This window comes from Polypterus senegalus, chromosome 11, assembly GCF_016835505.1.
Source record: "Polypterus senegalus isolate Bchr_013 chromosome 11, ASM1683550v1, whole genome shotgun sequence".
NCBI classification, from domain to species: Eukaryota; Metazoa; Chordata; class Cladistia; order Polypteriformes; family Polypteridae; genus Polypterus; species Polypterus senegalus.
Genome location: NC_053164.1, coordinates 54,328,600 through 54,338,030, shown reverse-complemented (window position 1 = coordinate 54,338,030; position 9,431 = coordinate 54,328,600). Strand labels below are relative to the sequence as shown.

The 9,431-nt window shown below is 35.2% G+C and overlaps 1 protein-coding gene across 1 annotated transcript in view; it reads left to right on the top strand.

Annotated features, from left to right (window-relative positions):
- LOC120539002 (regulator of G-protein signaling 1-like) overlaps positions 1 to 6,872 on the top strand; it is a 144,231-nt gene extending 137,359 nt beyond the window's left edge. Inside the window, exon 7 of the mRNA XM_039768669.1 lies at positions 5,579 to 6,872. Within this exon, the coding sequence (XP_039624603.1) occupies positions 5,579 to 5,764 (186 nt within the window). The 3' untranslated portion in view covers positions 5,765 to 6,872. The remainder of the gene's footprint in view (positions 1 to 5,578) is intronic.
- Positions 6,873 to 9,431: the final 2,559 nt, after the last annotated feature.

The window sequence follows — 9,431 nt, the reverse complement described above, 5'->3', positions numbered from 1 at the left end:
AAGCAACGCGGCGATTTCTATTATTCCTTATTGGCAGCATTTAATTTAAAGATGATTCACGTCAACAAGGGGAAAGAGTCTCTTCATTTTGAAAGCAGCAGACAGGGTGCACACAAGTCCATGGATCTGCTCCAGCCATGGAAATGAGTGTTCCCTGTAGGGGATAGGATGCAGACACATAGTGGAGAAGATTATATAGAAAACTATACATACGACCTTTTAAAATCAATTTTACATAGTTTTACCTCTCCGGTGTTCATTTTGTAATCAGCAGTCAGAGGGCACACATTTTACGGCTCCACAGCAGCCATGGAAAACAAGCGTCCCGACCAGTGGATGAGACATGCGTTTTCATTCCAATAGTTTTAATGACTCACATGGCGGAGGTGAAATTTGAGTTCAACAACAAAACATTTCCCGTGGAATTTTTTTCTCCTTTTTATTCCCAGGAAAACCACCTGTGTAAATGTTTAAGAGCAAGCTGTCACTTATAGCATGACAATGGATTGCTACATTTATTTTAACGAGCTGTCTTTTAAATGTCTTTGTAAAGTGTTACTGGGTGTCGAGCAATGTATTATTATTACTGATATTTTACTAAATCTTACTATCCACGTTTCTTTGTTGATGAGCCCCGTTGAAGAATTTTTTGGTAACAGAACAGTAAACACGCCAAAACGACTGAAAACACAACTGACGACTGGTATTTTTCGATATCATTTTAACAAAGTTTACTGTCCGCCCTCAATCACAGAGCACCCCAGTAAAACGTCAATAGCGTTTAATAAACCTGCAGCCTTTGAACGCAGACATCAGGACATCGCTGCGCGTGCACGTTTACTAACAGATATGACAGCATTTTGCACGGAGCATGCGTTAAAACAAATTGATTAAAATCAGCGATTTTCAACGGTTCACATGTTTGCCTTAAGATTTTTTAAAGCAAAATAATTAAAAACATCTTTGAAGAAATTTGACACAAATAAGTCTACGACGCAGATTCTATACCATTTTATAGGAATTTTATATCATTATTTTAATAATATACATACACTATGTGTGGACTATAAAGCAATACATGTATAATTTCGTGCATTTTAACCAGTTGACATCTCTCAACTTGTTAAAAAGTTGTATATAATTAATTTATATGAACCTTTACTTCAATAATATACACATTATGTTTGCATTGCGTGTGCACCTTGCTGTGTAATTATTTCAATGAACTCGTGGTATTGTCCCTATTCATACCCCACTACGCAGCGGCTGAATTTGATCATGCATTCACACGTATAATAATAATATTATTACTACTATTATTATTATTATTGTTGTTATTAATTCCTTTCGTTTTTATAGCGCCTTTCTTACTACTCAAAGCAATTTGTAAAAATAAATAATTAAATAATTAAAATAACAGAATGGAAGCCCCCCGGACACAAACCAGTGATCATTTAACTGCGAGTCAGCAATCTTACTCTTACCACCACCTCTTCCTGTTAGATACGCGCATTATAATTTTGAGCACTACTTTTTTATTTTATACTGTCATAAATAAATTATATCAAAAAGGTTTTTTAAAAAGCCAATTTGAAGCAAAGAGGGTAAGTAATAGCTATTTTCTTTTGTAAGTCAATCACAAATGCTTAAGCCTAAAAAAAGATCGCCCTGTCAAAATAAGAGACTCTTTCCCCTTGTTGACGTGAATCATCTTTAAATTAAATGCTGCCAATAAGGAATAATAGAAATCACCGCGCTGCTTTCTAACTTTGACAAACTAAAGTTTTATTGGGTGAAAAAAATGATCTTCCGTGACAGATACACTTAATCAGTAGTGTGTGCGACACACGATTTGTGAGTTTGAGTGTTTGTGTTGTGTACGCGTGTGTGGTTTTCTCAGTTTTACAATAAAAACAGACATCAGTTATTTGTGAAGCAGGAATATTCTGATCATTCTGGTCCCTGATCACTGATAAACATTCAGAAGAAACAGCGCTATTCCAGTGTTTTCCTCCATAACATCCTTTCAGCAAACAGGACTAAGTTCCTTGCTGAAACAGATCGCCTTTAATGAAATGCTGCCAATACGGAATAACAGAAATCACCGGGCGGCTTTCGGTCAATGATAAACCAGCGTCTGTTGAGGTGAAAAAATGGGAGATACTGCGGTTGCTATCAATGCTTCCTGGTAACTCAGCTTTTGAGAAGAATCTGTTTTATGGGGTGAAAAAATAATCGTCCTTGACAGATACTGTACGCTTAATCAGTAGTACGTGCGACCCACGATTTGTGAGTTTGAGTGTGTGTGTGAGCGTGTACGTGTTTGTGTGTGGTTTTGTTAGTTTTACTATAATTAAACATCAGTTATTTGTGATGCGGGAATATTCTGGTCAGTTTGATCCCTGATCAACATTTAAAGAAACAGAGCAACTCCAGTGTTTTCCTTCATAACATCCTTTCAGCAAACAGGACTAAGTTCCTTGCTGAAGCAGATCGCCCTCTAATGAAATGCTGCCAATACGGAATAACAGATATCACCGGCGGCTTTCCACCAATGATAAACCAGCGTCTGATGAGGTGAAAAAATGGGACGTACTGTGGTTGCGATTAATGCTTTCTGGTAACTCTGCTTTTGAGAAGAATCTGTCATGGGAGGGACAAGAGGGAGTGAGTGAGACGGGTACAATGAGCCGGGGCGGACGGAGCGAGGCGAAGAGGCGGGTATCTGAGCGAGTGTTTTAAATAATGAAAGGAAAAAAAGTGCTTTGAAATCGAGGACCCCCAACAAATAGGGCTTACGAAACAAAACGCGACAGACAGGCGTATGCTACTTGTATAAAATGTGCACAATAATTACAACAGTGTTGAAGCAATGATGAAGCAAAAGGGAGATGCTAAACATGGGTGGCCGCATTGTGCCTGCCCATAAATCCCAACCAATGTATATATCTGAACCGATCTATTTGAACCAATATATATATCAGAACGGATGTATCTGAACCGATGTATATATCTAAACCAATCTATTTTAACCAATATATATATTTAAACCAATGTATATCAACCAATATATATATCTCAACCAATGTATATATTTGAACGGATGTATTCAAACCAATGTATATATATCTCAACCAATGTATCTAAACCAATGTATATATCTGACCGGATGTATTCAAACCGATGTATATATTCAAACCAATGTATCTGAACCAGTATATATATCTGAACCAATGTATATATTTACGAACCAATATATAGTTGTATGTGTGTGTGTGTGTGTATATGTATATATATATATATATATATATATATATATATATATATATATATATATATATATATATATATATATATATATATATATATGTGTATATATGTATATGTGTATATATGTATATGTATATATGTGTATATATGTATATGTATATATATGTGTATATGTATGTATATATATACATATATGTATATATATATATGTATATATATATATAGATATATATGTATGTATATATATATATATATATATATGCAAAGAAGAAAAAAAGCCCCAGTTATGTAAAGGTCACTAACCTAATATCTAACAGTACTGCCACAACCCAAAGAATGACTGAATTTTTAAGAAATGAACAGTGTTAAACATATTCTGCTTGTAGATTCAGAGAAGATGCTTCAGCATCCCCTCTGAATGAATAAAGTTACCAGTTACTGATTATATGAACAAGCTTTTGAAAGTTACTTTGGTATGCTGAATATAGTTGCAGTAGTATAAAAGTTGACATAGTTTGCCTTAAAGTTTCTGTGTGTGTGTGTAATTAAAGTAGTTTCAAGTCACAATTAAAAAAAAAAAAAAAATCTGTCAACAAGTTGCCTCATTTAAATGTGGAATGTCAAGCTACAGCACATATAATGAGAATGGAAAACTGAAAATGTAATAACTTTAAATGAATAATAAAATGGCAAGATTGTGTAAAATAAAAGAAAGTTACAAAAATAGTATAGTGTGGATTAAGAGTGGGCAATAAACCAACTGATCCGCTATACAATGTATTTCTTTCTTGTGGTATAGATATATAACATACAAAACTGTGCATGCAAAAAGAAAGTGAGAAATATCATTTTTACTGTACTGTTTTAAGGGTTAAGTCTTTGTGCATGGGCTTTGTATGTGAAGTGTGTGTATTAAGTTAGACAGCTCCTTTTATAATATTACCCAGAGAGATATGCACTTCAGCCTAAGTTGATGCAAACAGGAAGAGGGGAAAGTAAAAAGCTGTGTCTTGTTCTGTGTTTGCAGTATGAGTGAATGTATGAGATAAAAAAGAAACTAATTTCTTACTGAACATTTTGACAAATTAAAGTTAGATATGAGTACATTTATTTATTTCAGTTTGTACTACTAGGGATTTGTACCATGTTAGCCATTATGAATGTAGTGAGAAGTAGTCAAGCAAAATGACACCTTTTATTGGATAACTAAAAGATTACGTCTCGAAAGCTTGCATATTGTAATCTTTTTAGTTAGCTAATAAAAGGTGTCATTTTTAAAGTGACGTCTCACTTTATTTCGGTCAGAAAATTAAATAAATTTACTATACCACTTTAAAAAATATCAGACTTTATAATTATGCCATGATATGATTTAACACATAACCACCATGTCCTAATGTAGACTTCCATATATTGTGCCATTATCCTGAATCTGTGATTAAATTAATAAAGTAAAGAGTATTGCATCTACACTGGCAGATAACCACCTAGAAAGATTTCCTGAAGGGCTGGCTTCCAAACTGTAATATTTTTGTGGCTTCAGAAATGAGATTTCTTCCTGTAGTTTGAATGTTTTGATTCAGAAAATAGATTGAGGGGTAAACTAAAATATATATTATTAAAAGTTGTTAAATTAATTCAATTACAAAACTGAAAGTCCTGAACAATTGGTCATAAAAACGCCTTTACAATGTTTGCCCATTCACTTACTTACCAGAGCACTACCAAAATGCTGTTATTATTTATCATCCAAAAGTCCATTGTCTGTCTTGCTCAGTCCATTTTAGAAATGTGAATAGCAGTGAATTGAAAGTGATCTGTGATGCAAAATCAGTTCTTCTCAACAAGCAAACAAATTCTGGGTAAGTCAAAGTCGCCAGTCTGAGAAATTGTGAGCCTTTGCCCTGTGAGAGGAAATCGGAGCTGTCACAGAGCACCCAGTTCTTCCAATAAAATTGGGGACACAAGTAGCCATTCTTGGCAGTTTAGTACACAATGAAGGAATTAGGCTTGGGTAGAAATGCAGTCCATCCAGGCACACTAAAGATGTATGCAATGCAAAGTATGACATCATAAATGCTATATTACTGTGTTTTAATAGCTCATCAAGTTTATTTTCTTAAGGTTTTTTACCCTGATGAACACTTGTCAAGACTAGTAAAAATGACATATAACTTGCAACAGATGTTGGAAGGTATGATAGACTGCCAAGTGGCTCAGATATTTCTGTGATTGTTGGTTTTGAATCCCATAGGTACTTGACTATTAGACAGCCAACACTGACTCATATGTATCTCCACTCCTGCAGGTCAATCTGGACTCAAAGACACGAGAGGACACGTTCCATCATATCCAACACCCAACTCCTACAACCTTTGACAAGGCTCAGAAACGTGTGTATGGGCTGATGGAAAAGGATCCATATCAACGATTTCTGCGGTGTGATCTTTATCTGTCTTTGCTTGATCCAGAACTGCACAACGGTAGCCTATGAAACACTGAAACACTTAGAGCAAAAACAGTTTGTAATGTTTTCATTGCTGTCAGACACTGGATATCTCCTACTTTTGTGTTGGTCTCCTTAGCTTTTCACAGATCGCCTATCTGATTGCATCAGTCTTTGCACAGTAAGGTAGGTACTGCATGGATAGACTTGTTATAAAACTTGGGTGAAGTTTGAAATACTAAAACAATGCATGCCTTCAGCAATTAACATATCACAAAGGCTCATTAGTATCTGTTTTAATAATAATAACAAAAAAAGTCCAGGTGTTGGAGGCAGCATTCTAGATGACAATATAAATTGCTCAAATGTATCAGAGAAATGTACAGTAAAAGAGACTTGAAAAACGCATTTAAAAATGTAATATCTATATTTTTCCAGCGTTTCCATAAATGTGCGTTAGTTCTATAAAAAGTTATGCATACTTTACTTTTAAATTATAACTGAAATAGAAAAAAATATCATAGGGTAGTAGATTCAAACACACTTTTTAAAGGTTGTATTTTAAATGGGATGTACATTTTAAGGATAAACAGACTTTGCTTTTCTAGAGATATTATTATACCTGTTACTTCATCTCCCCCCCCAACTTACAGCAATCATCTATTTACTTGATTATGATTATTAGTGATCAATCTTTAAAGACTCTTTTTAGTTATACTGCCTTTAGGATTAAGTTGAGAAAAATAACCAATCAGGGGAGCTGCTTTGTTTTGTATATATAAAATCAGTGTGCTCTCTTTATTATTACTTTTATTCATATACCTCCATATTACAGGCATGCAGCACTCCAGAAAATGTGGAAGTGTGGGTTTTTTTTGGTTGCTATCCACTCATTTAATATGATAAATGCTAACATTTTCCTAAAGGTAATCCACTTTCCAGTAATGAAGCTCTGACCAGTGGCTGTGACTCTTTTTTAAGTTTCCCCTTTTAGTTGCGCAATCAGTAAACTCGGTATTCAGGATCAAATGTGTTTTTTGTATATATATATGCGTGTATATTTTGTCATGTATATTTATACGGATATATCACTAAAGAAAATAAATATAAGTCACAAAATAAATCGGTGGTTCACAATAAATTGGAAAGATTTTAACATCTGTGCAGTGCTTTGTTTCTTTTAAGGGACTTCTATTTGTGCATGCAGTTTGATATCCATTTGTGTAGAAATATCAGCAATACACGGAAGAAAACATCATGACTGTGTTTGCAGTGGCATTGCTGATTTGGGACATTGGAAAGCACAGAGCATGTTCTAGATCAACATCAGGCCTGATGAGTACACTGGTCTCCTGCGGGAAATTGGAATAACAGAGTCCCGCCAAAGGTGGCAAAATGAAAAAATATTGAAGCCATAAATGTGGTAAATGGATCTAAAAAATGCTTCGATTTGCTTATCACAGTTCTGACTTTTATAACTGACGATCTTATGTTATATGAAAATATTTTGCTGTGTATTGATAATTAGATTTATTAAAAGCTAAATGTATTTGCATCAGTTGATCTCCTGCAGTACATTCTGCCTGAAAAAGTCACTTACTTGGCATTAGTTCAAAATATAATACGATATATGATCCTACTCCCGATTTGTATACTCTGTATAGGAGATCAAGTCTTGGAAAAGCAAGTTTGAGATCCTGCTCCTTTCTCAGAAAAGTGTGGTTTGTTCTCTGCAGTACCTCAGGGTGTTGTCAGAGTAAAGGAGATCATGGGGCTGGACAAGTGTTTGGTGCGGTGGCAACTGTTTTGCAAACATTGTACCCGATCATGGTGTTGAAGTTAGTCATTCGGACAAATCTTTTGATTTAACAGTAAATCTACATCTCCATGTTCATTTATGGTGGTGAGCTCTGGGTAGTGACCTGTGGAAATGAAGTTGCTGAATTGAGGGTCCTGCAAAGGGTTCCTGGACTCGCTTTTCTGGAGAAGTTGAGGAGCACAGCAATATGACAACAACAACATTTATTTATATAGCACATTTTCATACAAAAGAATGTAGCTCAAAGTGCTTAAAGTGAGAGGACATTAGAGTAGAACCGCTGCTTTCTGAATTAAAATTAAAAAAAAAAAAAAAGTTATGGGCATTTACATTAGTTAGTAATGAGCCTGGGGAGTATACAGAGTACTTCTTATTATAGAAAAACCTGTGGTAGACCCAGGACATGCTAGAGGTTTTATATTGTTTTCTTTTGACCTGCCTATGAGTGTCTGGGAATTCCCCGGAAAGACCTGGAGGAAGCTGATAGGGTTATGGTAGCCTAGTCAGTCCAGCTCGGAGTGTTTCCAGGAAAAGCCGTGAGGAAATGATAATGAAGACAATGACATAATGAGGCAATATGATGGTGCTGCTAACCCAGAAGGAGAGAGTCTCCCTTTTGTTTTTCTTTCCTCACTGTGTGAAATTTGTATGCTCTACCCATTCCTTTATATGATCGTCTTTTACTAGTTGGCTTTTCCTCCCATATCCTTAAGGTGCTTGTATTTGATGTATTGGTGACTCTTAAAATGTCCCAACATGTGTCACCTGTCTGTGTGGGTGTGTCTGTGTTTGTTTTTATGCCCTATCCTGATTGGTTACTGCCTTGTGAACAGTGCTTCCCAGTTAAACATTTCTGAGCCAGAGTCTGAAACAGATATTTTCATGGAAAACATATAATGGCAGCTCAGTAGTTAGTATTCACGCTAAAACAAATAATGGTTCTTTAATGACATGTTGTTATGGTTCTTTACTGGGTGTGTGGGCCCTCATAGATCTTTTTCTTTACAAAACACAATTTCATTTAGGGAAAGGTTCTCTGCATATGAAGTTGGTTCTCTATGCTTTGAAAAACTCACTAATATGTAGGATAAAAAACAGTCTTTAATGTATTGTAGGCTAAATAGTAGGACATTAAACAAGTGAAGAAAACCTGCATGAGCTTAGCCTGTGTTACTGTGTACAGCAAAAGTGCTTATAAAATCACGACTTACTGGTATTTCACAGATCTGTTACCATCTATTTGTGGTTATTCACTATATGGAGACTACTACAGATCTAAATAAATAAATGATTCTTTCTGGAACTTTCATGTTTTTGGGAACCAAAAATGGTTCTTGAGAATAATGGAACCACTTGGACACCTTTATTTTTAAGAGTGTTGAGGCCCAATTGGCATCTGTAGTGACCCTCGTTTGAGTGTGGTCAACTTCATCCAGAATTGGTTCGGGCTGTACTAATAAAAATAGGTTCATAAAAATAATAGTAAAGGGCTGGAAAATGGCACTTTGCTCAGAAGATACACATGTTTGAGGAGATGTTCCTTAGACCTAGTGTGGGTTAAGTGCTTACAATAAGGATCTAGCAGGATAGGCACCTTTAAAATAAATAAATAAATAAAATTCTGCCTAGAAATCATTTTGCATACAGTTACTAAAATACAGTATCTATATAAATTCAATATTAACCCGTTTGTTTGTCTGTTTCATTGACAATCATTCAAACATGGCTAAACCCATCTTAATGAATTTTTTTTTTAAGTCTGTTACCATTGGCACAGCTTAAAATGTAGGCTATATGGCTTATCAGGGACACTAGTTGTACTGAACGAGTGCAACCCAAAAATCAACGGCAGTATGTTGACTACATTTCACATCAGGCAGCAGGAGTTGCTGGGAG